General features: G+C 34.7%; 1 protein-coding gene across 2 annotated transcripts; it reads left to right on the top strand.

Annotated features, from left to right (window-relative positions):
- The first annotated feature begins 5,011 nt into the window (after positions 1-5,011).
- LOC133858327 (U-box domain-containing protein 32) lies at positions 5,012-19,380 on the top strand. Of its 2 annotated transcripts, none has more exons than XM_062293790.1 (10): positions 5,012-5,394; positions 10,811-10,932; positions 12,060-12,181; positions 12,980-13,084; positions 13,970-14,097; positions 14,187-14,317; positions 15,682-15,870; positions 16,753-17,280; positions 17,973-18,725; positions 19,024-19,380. In XM_062293790.1, the coding sequence occupies exons 1-10, from the start codon at positions 5,214-5,216 to the stop codon at positions 19,204-19,206; spliced, it is 2,442 nt and encodes an 813-aa protein (XP_062149774.1). In that variant the 5' UTR covers positions 5,012-5,213; the 3' UTR covers positions 19,207-19,380. The 2 variants fall into 2 exon arrangements, with proteins under 2 accessions (XP_062149774.1, XP_062149776.1); XM_062293792.1 differs by having other exon boundaries at positions 5,013-5,394; positions 15,682-15,831.
- Positions 19,381-20,263: the final 883 nt, after the last annotated feature.

The following is a 20,263-nucleotide window of genomic DNA, read 5'->3' as shown; positions in this document are numbered from 1 at the left end:
TAAAAAACTAAACTAAACTATTCTTTTAAACAAAAGAAAAAAAATAAATAATAACCCAAGGGGTACTGGTGTAGATTAATATAAAAAAATAAAAATAAAAAACTAATTTTTTGAGATAATGCAAAACCAATCTCTGGAGCAGCTGGCCTGAATTAAATCATTCACTGTGATATAAAAAATAAGGGTTAAATATGTCTGACCTGTGTGGTTTAACGTCTTTATTTTTTATTTTATTTTATTCATTTTGTATTATAGATGGTGCCTCAATTATGGCTAAAAACAAATATGATGCCTCTGTCCAACTTCAATCTAAAAATTGATGAAAGTATATGTCACATGCCTTAAAAAATCAATATGTGTCCCTATGTATAATTAAAAATTAAAAAACTACAAATAATTATAAAAAATACTATAAAAAAAATTAAAAAAAATGATAATATGTGGCACTCTTAATAAAAAATAAAAAATTATTAAAAATCAAGATAAATGAAAAATTAGTCCATGTAATTGACCTAAATTATAAATTTAAAGATTTCGTTCAGTGCTACATCAATGCCAAAAAAATGACAACACGTATACGTCACTCTTAATTAAAAATATGTGTAATTATAAACTAATAAATAAATAAACAAGTAACTTTAAAAATAAAAAATGGCCTGATAGCACCTCTAGGGATGGTTAACCAACTAGCAGCCACCCCTATCTTTTTATTGGTGCTGATGTTGACACTAACAGAATTTATTAAGTGTTTTAACGAAATTTGACTGCAATGACTAAATTGTTATTTTGGCCTACCCTGAAGATCTCAAGATTATTCTTTATTTCGCAATAAAATATTTGTAATTTATGCCAACCCCATAATTGTTGATTTTGTATTTATCAAAAAAAAAATTATTTTTTCTTTAAAAAAGTAGTTTCATTTTATTTTTTAAAATATTTCAAAGAATAAGAGTATTAATAAGAAGTAACATTTTTAGCACACCTTGGTAGTTTGATATATTACTTTAGGACAATTGTCACTTTATGGGACTATTTCAAAAACAATTGTTAGCTCAAAGAGTTTTTTTATATTTTTTCCAAAAACTATTGATGACAAATTTGTTAGACAATTAATGATTGCAAGTTAGTGTCAAGTAATCGTAAGATAATTATAAAATAAAAATGTAGTTTTAACATTATGTTTATCTTTAAAATAGCGGAGATACAATATTCTAATAATTCACACCCCTTAAAATAAATAAATAAATATAAAATGAATCTAAGTACACGCACCAAAAGATATTACACCTAGATTTTTAATTTTGCTTTGGGTTGTGTCAATAAAGGTGGGGGGGGGGGGGGGGGGTGTGGAATTCCATGGCAAAAAAAAGTTGGGTTGGATGACCCAACTCAGCCACCATATGGTGGCTCTTGATAATCCTGTTTAAAGGGTTTGGTAACGAGAACATTCGCAAAGTCTCACAATACTTACTTATTACGTGGAACTGTACTTTTATAAATGATTAAGTTGAGGTTTCAAATTAATTAGTTATTTTTGAGTGGTAAAGCAAATGTGGTTATCGCTTTCTCTACTTCGTTACAAATAGTATCAAAACCATCTAATAACACCATCTGATTCTGAAACACTACATGATATGACCATGACGAGGACAGTAAGGGTTTAAGGGTCATGATTGTATTTATGGTCCTTAAACCCCTAACATGTTTGTCAAGGTCACATCATGCAGTATTTTAGTACCACATAACGTTACTAAGTGAATCTTATATCATTATTTTTAGCGACCTATGAAAAATATTAGCTACATCTACCCTGTCACCCCAATATGACTAGTTAATTTTGAGTTTATCTAAAATCATTTATAAAATATAGTTTCACATAATAAATAAGCGATGTGTGACTTAACACTCATGAGTGTCTTTATAAACCACTTACTCTATGTGGACTACTCATTTTGTCAATACGGGACTAAGGTGTTACACCCCCTGTGGCTAGGGTTGGAAAACGGGTTCACTTGTCGGGTTCGGGTCAACTTGTTTGATCTGCCAATTCATTAAGGGTCAACATTGACACGACCTATTTGACTCATTATATAATAAAGTATATAAAAATAAAAAATAAAAACACAAATAAAAACTTTAAAAAAAAATCATATTGTTTGAATAATCATATTACTCCATAGTTAAAAGTATGAAACGTTGAGTTGTTTTATTGTTTACTTGTTCGGTTCAACTTAAAGTTCAAAAACTTGAAAAAAAGAAAAAACGAACAAAAAAAAAAAGAAACTCAGCTAATTTTTTTTAGTCTTTGCCTTTTTTGTTTAAGTTCTAACTCAATAAAAGAAAAATACTTGTTTTGTCTTTTATGAGATTTTTTTTTTTAGTTTAGTCTTTACTCTTTCAACAATGAGAGAAAGAGAGAGGTAACATGATTGTTTAAGTTTACATTTTAATATTAAAAAAAAAAGTATTAATATACGGGTCAACCCGTTAATGACATGTTTATTAAATGGGTCTAACGAGTCAACTATTTTTATGATCCAAATCATTTTAAGTTAAACCATAACCCTTTAACTCTATATCGAGTTTATGAGTTATGTCAAAAATTGTCAGCCTCACCCATAGCACTATCATGGATGGCCTGATTGACCTAGCCCAGCCACTTTTTAAAGTTTTTATATTATTATTATTATTATTATTTATCTAGAGGACGTAATTGTATCTTACACGCTTGCGCGTGATGGTTGCAAGCGTGATGGTTGTAATGGAGTGTGGCTGGTGGCGATGGGACGTTGGGATGCCAGTGAGCATAGCAGTGTTGCGTGTGGGGGAGCGAAACTCGTAGTCGTAGAAGAGAGTAAATTTGACTTTGAAAAAACTCGATCTATAAATCAAAACATCTCTAAGAAAGCAATGTGCGACGCTGAATGGAGGGGGACTGGCACATACGAGACGACGGAGGCTGAGCTCTCGGAAAGATGCTGGAGAATTGAGTCTTTTGGTGCAAGTACCCAAGGATTTGATACGGTGTCTTATCATGCTAGTAAACAGAGTAGTGGTCTTTTTGCTACCACGAGTATTTATGTTTTTTAATTATTTTTGTATATAGATTAGCATAAAGTGAAAATCATAAATAGTACTTTATTGTAATAATTTTGTTTGTATTTGTGACTTTTGCAAAACTTTATATTTTTTGATGTAAGAGCTTTATACTCATGAGTTGTGATATTTGATCAATTAAATATTTAAATATTTTGTTAAAAAAATAATAAAAAAAAAAGGAGGAGGAAGACGGATGAATCAACAATTCCTTTGATACCCAGGCCAGATATCGATAAATCCAAAGTTCCTTTTGATAGTTCTAAAACATGCAAATGAGCAGATTCAATAGCAGAAAAAAAAACATATTCAATAGCAGCGACACTGTCTCCTTCATATAATTTACAATTAATTAAAACAACAGAGCAATTTGAGTCCTCATTTTTAATACTACAAAGAAATACAACATACTTTTTTTTTTAAAAAAAAAAAATTATTTATGTGCATGGGGTGATTAAAAAACCCCAGTCTTTTTCTTACTCAATTGTTACTTGTCTTACCTCAATTTATTACCTTTGTTAAGCAAAAAGGGTAAGTATTATTAGGTATAAGGATAAAAAATAGATAAAAGTATGCTTATAACATTATTCATTCCTATCTTACTAAAAATACAGTAGCAAAAAATCAATAGTGAGTAGGAATTAATAAACATTATGCTCCGTTTGTTTCTGTGTAAAATGGTTTTTGTCGTAAAATATATTCAAGAAAGTCATTTTTCATAAAATTATTTTCTGTCGAAATTATTTTTCTGTATTTGGCGGGGAGGAAAAATTACAAATATTTTTTTATATTTTATTCAATCATATTAATTTAAAAAAATTAAATTTTATTCACAACATAAAAAATATTAATATAAAAAATATATATATATATATATTTGGCGTGTATGGATTCCGGCAAAAGTTGCCAGAATCTGGCCATTTGTGCCAAATTCCACCGAAGATCGCTAGAATCCTGCACAAAATGGCCGGATTTAGGTCAGTTGACTAGAAGCCAATCATCCTGGCCAGATCGTAGCCAGCTGGCCGGGATCCGGCGATGGTAGCCGGACATCACCGAATTCTGGCATAATTTTTTAGATTCGGTGCCGAAATTTGGCTTGCTTGAATTCGGTGATAATCAATTGCTTGAACGTAAAGGTTGACTATAGCGTTTAAAAGAGGGTCGGCTGCATCTGTCATCTACAGAAAACGATTTACATTTTTAAAAAGTGTAAATCATTTTTTAAAATTTACTTAGCATTTTTTGTCAAACGAAAATAATTTTTTGGTTGACTATTATTTTCGTCCAAACTAAACATTAAAAAATGTCGAAATCACTTTTTAAAAACTATTTTACACCAAAACAAAGAGAGCATTAGTCTCATTTCCTTCGTACTGTGTCCATAGAAACTCAAAGTCTCAAACCCATATATTCTTGTTCACCTAACTCCTTTGGAATAAGTCTTTTGTCGCTAAACCAGGCATTCCAATAGTCCTTAATTTATTACTTGATAGTTGATACCCCTTTTAGTGGTTACTAACACAGCTTTTTGACACATATTTATAATTAATAATGCTAAACACACTCATACCTTTATATTGTAATTTTTATATTTTTGATATGATTTTTAAAATTATTATTAAATTTAAAGTTGACCATAATTAAATTTTGATAAAATAATAATTTTAAAAATCATGTCTAAGTGTGTGAGAGCGAGATTTTAAAAGCCACGTCTAAGAATTAATAGAGGTTCCGGTCGTTTCACGTACTTTCTGGTATTCTTCATTTTCCCTTTCCTTGTCATAAAAAAAGAAAAAAGAAAAAAGAAGAGAGAGAAAAAAAGGAAAAACGGCAAAATACTAAAAGGAATAGAAAGTACCCTCTTTTTGTTTTTTGTTTTTTTTAGTATTTTAAAACTCCATCACAAACGTAAAAGCCCTGCTTTTCAAAAGTGGAGAGACTAATCTGTATACACAAGCTTAAGCCTTAAGGGAACCTCCAAGTCTTTTTAGCGCGTCCATGACTCGGTGACTCTCCGAGTCCGAAACCCAGAACCATCCCCGAGTCTCTAATTGCCTCGAAGGGCAAGATCCTTAATTTCATACAAAACCAGAGTGATCACACTGTGTGTACAGATGGGTAGCATTGAGGAGGTTGAACAGGAGCGAGAATTCAATGTGGAAGAGACTATATTTGTTGCGGTGGGGAAGAGTGTGGAAGAGAGCAAAACAACGCTGTTCTGGGCTGTGCAGAACTTTGCGGGCAAGAAGATTTGCGTGTTCCATGTTTACCAGCCTAAGCGTGTGGCTGAACTGAGTGAGTTTCTTTACTCTGGGAAGTGATCTGAATGTGCGTAGTGCTTTTCTGGAGGTTCTGTTTGATTGCTGGGTGTTAGAATTTATTAAATAAATAAATTATTTCGAGTATTTAAGATAATTATAAAATATATTTTTCCTATCTAAATAAGTGCATTGATCGGTAGGATTTACTTCATTAAAGTTAATTAAAAAATTTGGAGGAAAACCAAAGTTTTGAAGTGAATGGAGGAAATTAGGAGCTATGAGGCGCATACATTTAGGTGACCATTAAGTGGGATATGGTGGTTACAATTCATGACTGTTGAATTGAATCATTTTGTATCATCAAATGAGTCCAAAATCACTATAATATGACTAAATGATCATATCCAAAGACACACAACATAAGTGATGTCATGCCCCAATTTTAGGGGAAAATGGGGAGGGAGACGTTTGGCTACATATTTATATATTTGATTATAAACTGTCTACATAGGCCGGGATCCAGCTTAATGTCCGACAAAAATCTAGAGGCACAATACAAGAAGACATAGCTGCTAAAGGGTTGTAATACTCCGCTCCCATATTGAGAAGATGAGTAGCCCACATAGAGTGAGTGATTTATTAAAACACTCATGTGTATTAAGTCCAACATTGTTTACTTACTAGGTGAAACTGAGCTTTATAAGTAATTATAGAGAAGCTCCAAATTGACTAGTTCTTTTGAAGTGATAGTGAAAATGTGACTAGTGCTTTTTATGTGTCGTTGTAAATGGTATTAGAGCTATCTAGTAACACCATGTGATATTAGATCACTGCATGACGTGACCCTGACAAGGACATCAGGGGTTCAGGGGCAGGGGCGAGATTGTAACACTCTGTCCCATATTGGGAAGATGAGTAGCCCTCATAAACTCACGGCATTCTAACATTCCCAATCAGCACCTAAGTCCCTTAAAACAACAACATTCACTGCTTAATTAAAGCTGTTCAGCCTAATCCTAGTGTATGGAAGTGTGTGCTTAGTGGAAATATTCAAAGTCTTCATGCCACTTACAAGCCATAGAATTTCCTGCAACCAAATTTCAGCATACTACCATGCACATCACAATATTTGAATCAATCATACATTCAATCTAGTTCCAAGAATCATTTGGTTGCATAGCCATAAACTACATAATCATATGATTTACCTCAGGTTGGACATAGAGGAAAACTATTCATGAGTCATGAATTATATCCAAAATCCCTATAACCATTCAATCTTCCAACAATATGACAACAATCATTAGACTTGAGAAAACTGTCCAGGAATCACAAATTCACCCCATGATTTAAAACTAATTAATCAAACAACCATATTCTGTCCAACAACTTTATAGGCTGCCAAGGGCTCCTTTTTAATTACTTTCCTTATTAATATTAATCCTAACATGTTTCTATGACTTAGGTTCAACTGAAACAACAATTAAAGCCCTTCAAAACACCAATATTAACCTTGTCAGTAAGCTGTCCAATTTAATGTATATTGTTAATACTGTCCAGCAAACATAGTATCCAAAATTAAGCATGGTCAAACTTCAATGAGTCACCAACAACACCTAAGAATGCATAAATGAGTCAATTGCTTCAAAGTTTAGACATCTTAGACCTCAAAACAGATTTCAAGTAACCATTTAACAGCAATTATTTAAAAACACAACATGCTGTCTAGTTTATTTTTCATACATATTGACAAAATAGACCTTTAAGGATTTCAATGCTTTCTCTCTATTCCCATAACAATCCAGCAATTACAATGTTTTTACCTTGTCTCTCTACCTTAAGTTCAACCGAATTTCCTAAGAACAAAACATTCCCAACTTCACAACTCTTTGAGCTTTCCAACACATGTATAAAACTAGAACACATCAAGGAAAGTAACTTCAAACAAAATGCATGCTCCTTCATGCTATGATTAAGTGGCAAAAACAGTGAGCTTGTTAAATCATTACCCATATCTAATTCACTCTAAACCTATTTCAAATCTAATAGCCAAAACAGCCCTTCCCCTTTTTAAGCAATTCCTATTCCACCTATAACTTCCATAGATTCATTAATAAGGCCACAACATCCAAGAAAAACAAAGCACATATCAAATAAATCCAACATTAAAGTTGAAACAATACTCTTATGGATTAACTTCAGAATTTAGAACCTATAAGTGTGTTCATAAATATTTTGGTTCCTTACCAACAACAACAACTAAAATCTGCCCCTAAACTACCAATACAGTCATATATCTACATCTACTTAGTATTTACAACACCGAATTTTCAATATTGCAGCTGTTTGATAAATCCGTGACATTTATAGTGCCCAAAACCAACATATAACTTAATTTGCCACAACAATAGACATAAAGTTTTGGAAATATACACCTATTAATCAAAAAGCAAGGCTGTCCAGTTTTATTTATGTATAACGAAATTGAGTGTTTGATTTGTGCTTTTAAGAATTTCCATGCCATCCCTTTGTTCATAATAATTGATGTTTCATAACTTCTATTCACTTTTTTTTTGATAAGTAAGTTTAGTTTTATTGAAATCGTAAGGCGCCCCTACGTACACTGGAAGTATACAACAGGAAACACCTAACTAGAACAGGAAAAAGAAGTAAGAAAATCAGCAAAGCTGATGGATAAAGGGTGCAAAAAAGCCATCGACCAGAGATATAGCGTATGGAGAAACAACTCTAACACCTCTTCAATGGAGCTTTCTAGGTTCTCAAAACACCTAAGGTTTCTTTCTCTCCAAATACACCAAAATAAGCATATAGGCACCATCTTCCACGTTGTAGCGCTCCTTGATCTCCCAGAATTCCACCAATAAGCAACTAGGTCTAGCACACTCTTAGGCATGACCCAAGAAATACCAAAGCGATAGAAGATGTTGTTCCACAGAGCGGAGGCCACATCACAATGCAGAAGAGTATGGTCCACTGATTCCCCATCTCGCTTGCATAGGCAGCATCTATCTACAATGATTATGTGCCTCTTCCTGAGATTGTCCAAAGTAAGGATTTTACCTAAAGCTGCAGACCATGTGAAGAAAGCTGCCCTCGGGGGTGCCTGAGACCGCCATACACTCTTCCAAGGGAACCGAGTTCCTCTAGAACACGTCAAGGAACCAAAATAATTCTTAACCCTGAACACACCATTCTTGGAAGAAACCCAACTAAGGCAGTCTGCCCGATCTCTATTCACCCTGGTAGAGTGCAAAACCTGGAAGAAAGAGGCAAAAACATCTACTTCCCAATCACGTGCCTCTCTAACAAAGCTCACGTTCCATTGAATGGACCCGCCCAAAATCTCCATATTGTCAGCCACTGACGCATCCTTCACTCGAGCAATACCAAAGAGATTAGGAAACACTTCTTTCAGAACCGTATCTCCGCACCATAAGTCATGCCAAAATCTAGTCCTACTCCCATCCCCCACCTCATATCTAAGAAATCTGGAAAAAGTCTCCCATCCTTTCCTTATGTACTTCTACAACCCTACTCCAAAAGCCCCTGCAAACTCATGGGAGCACCACTCACCCCACAAACTACCATACTTGGAGTCCACTGCAACTCTCCACCAAGCATCTCTTTCCAAGCCAAAGCGCCATAACCATTTTCCTAACAACGCACGGTTGAACAACACCAAATTCCTAATGCCAAGCCCCCCTTTAGAAATTGGGGTACAAACCTTCGCCCAACTCACCAAATGGTATTTAAATTCTTCTCCCATTCCACCCCAAAGAAAATCTCATAACTTCTAATCACTAAAAACACCTTTGTTGTTTAATAGTAACATAATCATATGACGAGCATTTAACCTATCAAAGTTTGTGCCTTAAGAAATTGATGGATAATTTTAATCCTAAACCAGCCCACCAAATAAGCACAGCATACCATGGTGAAAATTTACAATAAACTTACAAATTTCTCTCTATGGCCTTTTATTTCAACATTCCAACAAAATTAAAAACATGCACAACATCATCACTGTTCCAACAAAATTAGAAACATGCAGAAAAGGATTCTAACTCGAGTATCCTAAACATTAAAGAATCTGAAAAAGTAACTACCAAATAGCATAACACAGCTTTACAATTAGGTAACATGTTTAAGTAATACATCATAGTCATTGATTTTCCCAAATCTTACGCAGTTACCACAACACTGCAGCCGCAATATTACCCATTTATGAGTTACTCCAAACTAATATCAACAACTGCCAATCTTTCTTAAACACTCGGGGGATTTTGGTTTTCTCTAAAATCTTTCAATTTTCGGTCTTCATAGTATGGGGCAGCAACGAACTTCAGCAGTAGAATTAAAAAAATGAACATTCTCCTGATCAAAGAACAACACCAGAATCAAACAATTCAACAACTATCGGTTTTCCATGAATAACAAGGGGGTTTCGGTTTTCAAGCCAAAAATCCACTGTTTCTTTGGACATCAAGCCCCATTTTCAATTAACTACCAAATCCCTAAATTTACAACACCAAAATACCAAAACAACAGGGAAAGGGAAGGGGTTCGGTGAAAGGGAGCATCAAATTGTGTAGGAAGTCTCCAAGTTTTTTTAACTCCCAAAACAGAAAATCCATCAAAGTGACTAATGGGTATATCATCAAGATGTTCAAACCCTAGAATTTCTTCACGAATTTCGGAATTATAAGAAGATATGATGAAGAATCAAAACTTAAGAAAAAAAATTTGTACACTAACGAGAAAGAGAGAGCGACGTGCAAAGTGAGAAAATTTTGTTACCTGATTGCTTCTCGAAATTGAGTCTGCAACGAGAGGTTCGTGTATGGGGAGAACAAAACAAAGGGAAAACGAGAGGGAGAGACAAAGAAAAAGGGGTGAAAGTGTTGCCTGGATTTCTCCTTTTTGCAGTGAGTTCAAGCGTGGGTTGCAGAGAGCTGTAGGTGTTTGGAATTTTATGAAGGGGACAAGAAGAATTAGGGAGTTCTCTCCCATTCTTGTGTTGAGAGAGGGGTCTCACGCGAGACCCCATTTTGGTATATCCCATTTTTTCATCAAGGCTGAACGCATAGCCCTCCCTTTTTAAATCTCATCCGAATTTTTGCCTGCATAATTTTCCCTTTTCCATTTATATTTTCCAACACTGGGCACTTTGTGGGACTGGTGAACAGTCTATGTACCGAATTCTCAGTGATCAAATGGAATATATAATCTGATATTTATTTGAATGCATAAGCATGTTGGAGATATAAAATATTGAATCCCACTGATATTCTTTTGTACCTTATGATTCCTGTTACTTGGTATAATTTGGTGTAAGGGACTTGTTGGAACTAATACGGATTTAATCATATAGCACATAATTTAGGATAACTATGATTTCTTGCTGTTTTTTACTTAATATTTGCATGCAGCGGATATAAAATTTTCAGGAGACAGACTCAAAGAACAGGCTGGTAAGGCCTTATGGGAAGTTGAACGGCAAAAGCTGCATGAACTTCTAGATCAATATATTCTCGTTCTTGTGCAAGCAGGGGTATCATTTCCCTTGATTCTTTTAATCTTTAGTTTAATTACCGATTAATTATGATGCTAGGGGTTTTGGTTCTAGTTGGGGCAAGGCAAGAGGGTCCTTGCTGTGATGTAATGTTCTTTGGGTTTTGTGGGCTAGTTCCTGTTGGGGTGTTTGGGTTTCTCCTTTTTTGGGTTTTGCGGGTTTTTTCCCATTTCTTTCTCTTTCTTGTTTTGGTGTCCTTTTGTATACTTCCTGTATGCTTAGAGATGCCTTTACGCTTTTTATATAATTTCTCAGCTTACCTATAAAAAAAAAAAATAGCCACTTGTAATAGGTGTATCCTTTGGCATTAAGTCTTTTGTTTCATTAATATATATTTCAAGGAACAATATGAATTATGAAGCATAACAATTTATAATTATTTTTCAATTTGTTACCAGCTTTGAGTTTTGATTGAACTCCAAGACCTTTTAAAAGTTTAACATACACAGGTAGTGTGCACACCCACGCACGCATAGATACATACATATATATAGATATGAATATTATATTATATGCATCTATAATATAATATAATAATTTTTTTTTTCGTCCGTGAAAAATCACCAAAATTTCTAGTTTGTTCCTCAAAAATTTTTTGTATCAAATTGGACCATTTAATTCCCAAAAGGTTCATTTTGGTCTTTTTCCTTTCGCCATCTACAGGAGTGACAAATTGGTTGATGTGATATATTTTTTCCATTAAGTGGCCCAATCAAAACTAAGCAATCATAGCGCATATGGATGCCGTTAGTGAGCCACTTTTGTTAGTCGTGCAGATTTTGAGAAATCCCAAATCTTTTGTAATAGCCTATTGATGACTATATTGGTTGTTAATTTAGGATTTTTTGAAATTGTACTACATCATAAAAAAAATTGCAACGTCAACCAATTCTGCCATTGCAGTAGACAATGCAAGGGAAAAGGGGCAAAACAAATCTTTAGGGAAAGCACAGGGGCTAAGTAGATGTACAGAATTTCAAGAGAAGAACTTGGAATTTGGGACATCTTGGAGTTAAAAACATGCTTATTACTTTTTGAGCTCTTCCGGAAATTGAGCTAACAAAATAGATTAATCTTTTGAAATTATTAGTAAAATGTAATTGCAGGTAGAGGCAGATAAAGTATGGATTGAGATGGATAACGTGGAGAAAGGGATTGTAGACATTATTACCCGGCACAATATTAGATGGCTTGTCATGGGGGGAGCAGCAGAAAAGTACTACTCAAAGTATGAACCATTCATCATAATTAATTGTCATTTACTGTCATCATGATGCTGCAATTGCTTTTAATGAAATTACTGGATTTTTTCCTTTCCTATTACACAAATCTATGGGTACTCTTTAGATGTAATTGATGTTAGTGTAGCTGTTTTTGAGTTCTTTAAAAGCACATAGCATTTTGAAATCTGTGACAGCTAATTTATCAGGGCTATTTATTTTCTAGAATTTGAGGGTTTTTTGCTAGATGATATTACGTTTTAGGCACTTTACCTAATTAGGTTGTTATGATAGTGCTTTGGAACCCATTTCATGTAGAGATTCATAATTGCAAATTACTTTTGCTGGAGATGATTTAAATTGGGTATATCTAAAGAATATGGATTTGATACACCTGTCATCAAGCATGTAACTGGTAGGAATATCCAACAAAAAACATAGGGGGAACATGAGCTTTGAAGGATAAATTATTTGAAGAGAAAGAAAAAAAGGAAATAATTCTGCGTAAAACCAAAATACTATTTCTGAAGATCATCTCACTTTGACACGTTATCTACCTGAGCATATAGAGAACAAAGAATTGGACAATTTGTCAATCCATTGATTAGCCAAAACAGTAATACTTTTAATTTCTCTTCCACCCCCCCCCCCCCCCCCAAAAAAAAAAATGCAACCATTACTGCCTGTCTGACAAAAATTGTAAAACTTGTGAGTTTCCATGGACTTCTATGATGTTAAAGAATTGTGCTAATGCGCATCGGCAAATGTGTTGTAATTTCATTGGTTCATATTTGTCGAGACTGCAGGAAATTGGCAGAGCTAAAGTCCAAAAAAGCATTCTTTGTATGCCAACAAGCACCAATTTCCTGTAATGTTTGGTTTGTTTGCAAGGGGCGCCTCATATACACCAGGTAATTTAAAAGTATCCTGTAATTAACTTCTCTTTTGTTTTTGCAATGCATTGACATTTGGTTAACATAATGAGTATTGACATTATAAGTGGAATTTTCAGTTATGTTTAATTAATAAATAGTATGGATTTTATATCTTTAACTCTTTGAACTTCACGGCTATCTATTAATCTTTTGACTTCATAGCCATCAAGTATGATTATTTTGGAATGATCAGGCTGATTCTTGACTTATTGGTTAGCTCAATGACTATTATATTGAATATTAATGAGAACTAAGTTTGTCTTGTACACATATAGTATCTATCAACAGAAGTTCTAGTAAAATACACAGTATCCGTGCACAGAAACCTTGTTTTTATGGTATGAACTAATTGGATGCACTTGGATATGCATCACACAAGAATGTGGCACATCTTCAGCCATAATACATGCATTAGTGCATGTACGGTCCATCTAAGTCTGGAATCTACCCACTTTGGATAACTCTATTTTCCTCCTTTTAGTTACGGAATTAGGCTGCCAATTTTCTGGCGTGAAACATGTCCAGAGCACTAAATCACGGAAGGATGAGGACACAAAATACAGCTCATCTTGTAGTGCCAAAAGAAGAAGAAGAAGATCTTCTTCTATCCCAGAAATAGATAAATAAACAGATAACGGATCAGTTGAGAAAATTTAAAACCCTAATGCTTTTAGCTGTCCATGTCCCTTGTTGTGTTAGCAGTAGTGCCTTTCTTGAAGATTTCTTAATTTAAAACACTCTTTTTTTAATGCTATGTGATTGCCTTGCCAATAAGTTTTGTTTCGTCCCAAAAGTGTTCTCCATCATCTATTATAGAAACAAACTATCATTGCCATTTATATGAGGAGCATATGGAAACAGGGGAGGCGGAAAAGATAAATCTGATTTAGAGATTGCCCCTCCATTGCTGCTGCTGAATTCAGATATACAAAATGAGCAATCAGAGAACTTAGAATCAGAAACTCTCACTGATGATCTGAAATTTTTAGGTGGGCTCACTAACCTAGATAGTCTTGCCTATGATGAATGAGTTCTCTGTGGAGTACTAAAGGTCTAAGTTTGTCACAAATCTGTGCAGATGCAGAGGGAAATGTTAATGACCTGGAGAGAATCTCAAGAAGCTTCAGTCCCCAGTGTTCTGTATACTCAATTCGGTCCACTAAAAGGGTGGTTGGCACTTCAAAGTTGGCCCTGGGTTTGACGAATGAGGTGAGAGAAGATGGTTCACCTTCACCGTAATCCATAATTCCCAATATTATTTCGTTATACATCATATTTTACTGGCATTGTGAAAGATTTTTGATATGAGAAACCATTACATCTCTACATTCTCATACTTGAATCAAGAAGAGAAGAAAAGCCATAAATATACAGCATGGCCGGCAATTCCATTAGGCAACTTAGTCGGTCGCATAAACCCCCAATGGAATAAATCCCCTAAATAGTAGCAGTACAATTGAGACCCCTTCTATAAAATGTTGAAGGCCCCAGTTATGGTAAAAATATTGGTCAATATCTCTTATTAAGTCCCCGATTATTATGTATATAAAAAAGACAATTATTAGATGAAAGATGGAAAGAATTCAATGCATAAGATATAGAGACGTTAGAGAGAGAAATAAAGAAAGATGGAAAGACACAAAGAAAGAAGTGCCCCAATTTTAGAGAGAGAGAGAGAGAGAGAGAGAGAGAGAGAGAGATGTTAGTTGATGCTCTCTAATAACCCAATTATGGTAAAATTATTTAGGTGCAAAAGATTGAAATCATTAAACGATGATAGTTTGCAATAAAAATTGTCCTAATCTTGAAAGTTTTCACAAATATGTTATTTATTTGATGGTTTGGATTTATTTTCATAACCAAAAGTTTTTAAAGAATTTCTACAAATAGAGACGTACTAAATTATATAAACGAACATTATTTTCCAAATGCATGAATCACTTACATAATTTTATCAACAATACTTATTACAGTTGCTTTTGCAGAAAGAAGTTTTTTCAAAATTAAAATTAATAAAATCTACCTAAGATCGACAATGGCACAAGAAATATTAAGTGAATTAGCCATATTATTAATTGAAAAGGAGATGTTAGAAAAACTTGAATATACTAACTTGATTAGTAATTTTACATCCCAAAAAGCGAGAAAAATAACTTTTAAATTAAAAATATAAAAATTATTTAATTAATATTTAAATATAATAAAATGCCCACTTAAACTTGTTGCCTTATACCTCAAAATTTATCGAGTTGGCCCTGATATATCTTGCCTCTTGGAACTTTAGTATATTTAAATATAATAAAATGCCCACTTAAACTTGTTGCCTTATGCATCAAAATTTATCGAGTTGGTCCTGATATATCTTGCCTCTTGGAACTTTAGTTTCTGAAGGCTGGTGTAATAATGGAGCACATGATAGAATTTCATTTGCTACAGAACAACATAGGAGAATATTCTTGGTCCTTGAGTCATATATGTATGTCCAGCTCCAGTTTTCATATATTTCACTCAGGTCGGTAGTCCACCCATTTTCTGTCTGAAACATTAGTTTAATATTTGAATGAATTTTGCAGGAGGAAGAAGATCAAGGACAAGCCACTATTGAATATTATTCTAGACTAGAAGAAGCCATGAGAGATGCAAAGAGCTCAAAAAGGAAAGAAGTTGAAGAGGCAGTTAAGCGATGGAAAGAAGAAGACAATGCCGTGGAGGCTAGATGCAAGGCAAACTTTATTTCACCATTCACATTTTTTTTTGGGGGGGTATCTTTTGCTTTTTCTCAACTTTATTTCTCAAAATTTATAAAAATTTGCTTAATTATATTTCTCTGAAAATATACAGTTTAAATTTTTTAGTAAATGATGCTTCCTAATTCTCTCCTGATTCCAACTACCAAAAGCATGATCTTATGTTAACTCAAGGTATGTGGAAGGGGAATGTGGGGAAATCGCTCACTCATAACGTGGTAAATTGGGGGTAATGTATTAAAGCTAGTTAGACCACTTAATTAGAAGCTAAAATGTGATAAAGTCTTAATATAATTGAAACCTCATTTTGTACTGAAGCTTCATAATCTATTAAATTTTCAGTTTACTTATATGAGTGAGCCTTTTGTAAATGGATCATAAGGAAGAAAATAAGGAGATATTTCGATCTCTAGAATTAGTGCATTGGAACAAGAGTGTACCGCATTTGGATTAGTGATCCATATGAAAATTCACTAGCAGCGAACTTTGGTCACCTTGTTCAATGATTTTTTTTTTTGATATATATATATATATATTGGCTTTTTTGTCTAAGCTCAAAACAGTTTAGTTGAGTTTGATTTATACTGTCATCCTTTCTCTTCCTAACATCGGTGACACCCATCAACCCCTGTCCTACCACGGCTATCATTTGAACAAATGATGTAGAAAGAAAAAATATGGGAAAGAAGCAGCAGCAGTAAGATCATGTGTGTCTGTTTACAAGCTTGTACACATGCTTCTAAAGCCACTTGATTAGCTACGGTTCTAGGTGCATTTCCCTAAGGGTGCCCTGTGCGTGTGAGTGAGTGACTGAATGCATACTGGCCTCAGTATTATAGATAGTGTAGATCAATCTCAATTCGCCTACAACATCGTGATAATTATACCTTCTTACAGGCCAAAGCATTAGAGAACTTATGCGCTAAGGAGATGAGCCAAAGGAGAGAAATCGAGGAAGTGCTGACAAGAGAAAAGCAAGAAGTAGAGAGGTTGAAGAATCAGAAGGATGACTTCATGAAAGAACTCCGGATGGTTAAGGAACAGAAATCAGTACTTGAGGGCTGGTTTGAAGAGTCCCAAAGTGTGGTGAGGGAGTTAGAGGAGAAGATCATCTCAGCTGTGGAACTCTTGATCAGTTTCAAGGAAAAAAGGGACAGGTTGCAGATAGAGCATGAAAATGCAGTAAGAGAAGTCAACAAACTGAGGAAAATGTTAAATGGGGAAGTTGCAAGGTTTTGCAGTGTACAAATCCCTGCATTCTCTTTCATGGAGATCAATGAGGCGACTCACAACTTTGACCCGTCCTGGAAGATTGCAGAAGGAAGATATGGAAGTGTTTATAAAGGAATCCTTCGTCATGTTCATGTTGCTATAAAGATGTTGCCATTCTACGGCTGTCAAAGCCAGTTGGACTTCCAAAATGAGGTAAATTTATCAAAAATTTTGTTCGTAATACTGTTATTTAATTGAAAAACCAGCTAATTCTATAATAGTAATGATATAATATTGCGAACTAAAGGCTCAACATTTGATGACTTTGGTTGTAACCATTTGATGAAAAGCTAAAAGCTTCTGGAAAGAGAAATTAACTTCTTTTTTGTAATGTGTAGGGTTGGGTTTCTGACAACATTGACATAATCATGGTGCATTTTGATACATTTCATCCCTACCATTTGAATATGAACCTATGGATTAGCAAATTTGTTAATTCCTTGCAATTCTATAATTGAAGTATTATATCAGTTTCTCTTTACGTATGCTAATGGAAATATTTTCCAAATGTTATTTTTTCGAAGATTGAACAAATCAACTGTCACATGAGACTAGCATTAAGGATATTTGAGCATAAAGAAAGTTGTCAAGGAAGAAATGAAAGGTGGTTTTGGTGTCATCCCAGGTGCTAGACAGTTGTTGATTATGAAATTTCTACTGTTTCGTTTGTAGTCTAGTCTGGCTGAGTGATGGCATTTAAATGATATTATATGGTGTAAGACTTCAAGGCATGAATGTAAATCAACCCTTAAATTTTTTCTTAATCCATTGGTATCATTTGATGGTCGAGCCTCAATTGTCACTTGTCTTCTGACACTTGATTTCTTCTATTGATTGAATTTCAGGTAGAGGTTTTGAGTAGGGTGAGGCATCCAAACCTTGTAACACTAATTGGAACTTGTCCAGAATTTAGGTCAATTGTCTATGAATATGTACAAAATGGAAGTCTTGAAGACCGCCTTGCATGCAAAGACAACACTTCCCCACTTCCATGGCAAATTCGAACAAGGATTGCTGCTGACATATGCTCTGCCCTTATTTTCCTTCGCTCTAATAAGCCCTGTATTATCCATGGGAATTTAAAACCCAGTAAAGTCCTCCTTGATGCCAATTTTGTCAGTAAACTTGGTGACTTGGGCATCCTTCACATGATCCCACAAAATGAACATCCAGCTCATGCCATCAGATTATGTAATAACCCAATGGGAACCTCTGTGTACATGGACCCAGATTTTCTTAAGACTGGAAAGCTTACACCGGAGTCGGATGTTTACTCATTTGGAATTATTCTGTTACGACTATTAACTGGGAGACCAGTTTTGAGTGTAGTGAAGGATGTGAAATGTGCACTAGAAAATGAAAATTTCCTGGCAGTGTTAGATATTTCAGCTGGGGACTGGCCACTTACGCAAGCCAAACAGTTGGCTCAGTTGGGATTGAGGTGCTGTGAGAAGAGCCAGTTGAATCTGCCAGACCTTGTGTCAGAAATATGGAATTTTCTCGAGCCAATGGGAGCCTCATGTATCACCTCAGCATCATGCCTGGTTTCTAAGAAGCCTCGCCAGATTCCCTCCCACTTTCTGTGTCCCATTTATCAGGTAAGAATCAAGGATAGCTCTGGTCATATATCCTGTATTGAAATGGCTCATCTGGGAACTACTTATCTATTAAAATGTCAGCTCCAGGTTTGGGTGGCCCCACATGGTTAGTTCAGCTATCACTGCGTGAAAAGTAAACCATTGTCTGGTCTTGCCTTTTTCATATAAATGAGAGTAACCTTTACCATTTTGTAGAGTGCTGTGATTGATGATGGGCCTGTCAAAATTGTGTTAGTAGGACATTGCATTTGTTCTGTTACTTAAAATATATTTTGGCCACGATGAGTGGACTTTGCAGGAAGTCATGACAGATCCACAAATAGCTGCAGATGGCTACACATACGAATCTGAGGCAATAAGAGGATGGTTCGAAAGCGGCCACAACACTTCGCCCATGACAAATCTTAAGCTTGAACACTGCAAACTTGTCCCTAATTATGCCCTTCAAAATGCAATTCTAGAGTGGGAGCTACAATTATGATTTTTTATTTATTTTTTATTTTTTTACCCCTTTCTGTCTTTTACATATGCTGGAAATGTATAATACCGGTCTGGTCTGGATACCAATTTAACCACTATATTTTTGTATACCAATGTAACTGAAATACGGTAATGTACAGAACAAGCAATTATACGGACTTGTTAATTTGGACCCGCTTTTTACAGTTGACAATATCACATATCGTACTGGCCAAACATTTGGATCATCATAATGACCTTTCTAAAGCAAAACAAATTAAGCGCTAATGAAAGAATGGCGCATACTTCTCCCAAGACATTTCTAGTGCTAATCAAGTTGCCAATCACCTTGGGGCCTAATAGCATCTCTACCTCTCGTTACTCTGCCCAAATCTCGTTTGATGCAAAAGAAACGAGAAAAAGAAAACTGATCAAGGCGAGGCTCATTATGAAAGAGCAGGGGTGGGGTTACAATTCGTGTTTATGTGTCGCGTTTGGGTCGTGTTGAAATATAGATATAAGACTATTTAAGTTAATTATAACCTGACTTGTTTAATTAAACAGAACAGACTCTTCAATCCTAACCTGCTAATTTCGTATTGGGTTTATATCAGGTTTGTGAGTCAAGTAAAAAATTACTAATACTTATGTTGCGTGTAAGTTCAAGTCGTGTCAAGATGTATGTATAAAATTATACTAGTCAAACATAACTCGACCAATTTAATTAAACGGGTTAAACTCTTCAATCATAACCGGCTAATTTTTGTGTTGGGTTCGTATTATAGTTTTTGAAAGATTTGAGATTCTCCTCTTTGTTCCTAAAAAAGAAAGAAATATTGTCTCTAAGGGGTAGCTCAATCGGGTAGGGATCACGCCTTATGAAGCGAAGGTCACTAGTTAGAATCTCTTTTTCCCCCTATTGTATGGACATGTCAAAAAAAGAAAAAAAGAAGAAGAAAGAAATCCAACAGTGTGCTTAAGCCCAATAGTCCAGAGATACCTATTGCAGGTCCATAGGCCCATTTACCTAACACCACCACACGACGTAGTATCGACTGGAAGGGTTGGTTCCATTCCAA

Source organism: Alnus glutinosa, chromosome 1, assembly GCF_958979055.1.
Source record: "Alnus glutinosa chromosome 1, dhAlnGlut1.1, whole genome shotgun sequence".
NCBI lineage: Eukaryota > Viridiplantae > Streptophyta > Magnoliopsida > Fagales > Betulaceae > Alnus > Alnus glutinosa.
This window is presented reverse-complemented; position numbering and strand designations above follow the sequence as displayed.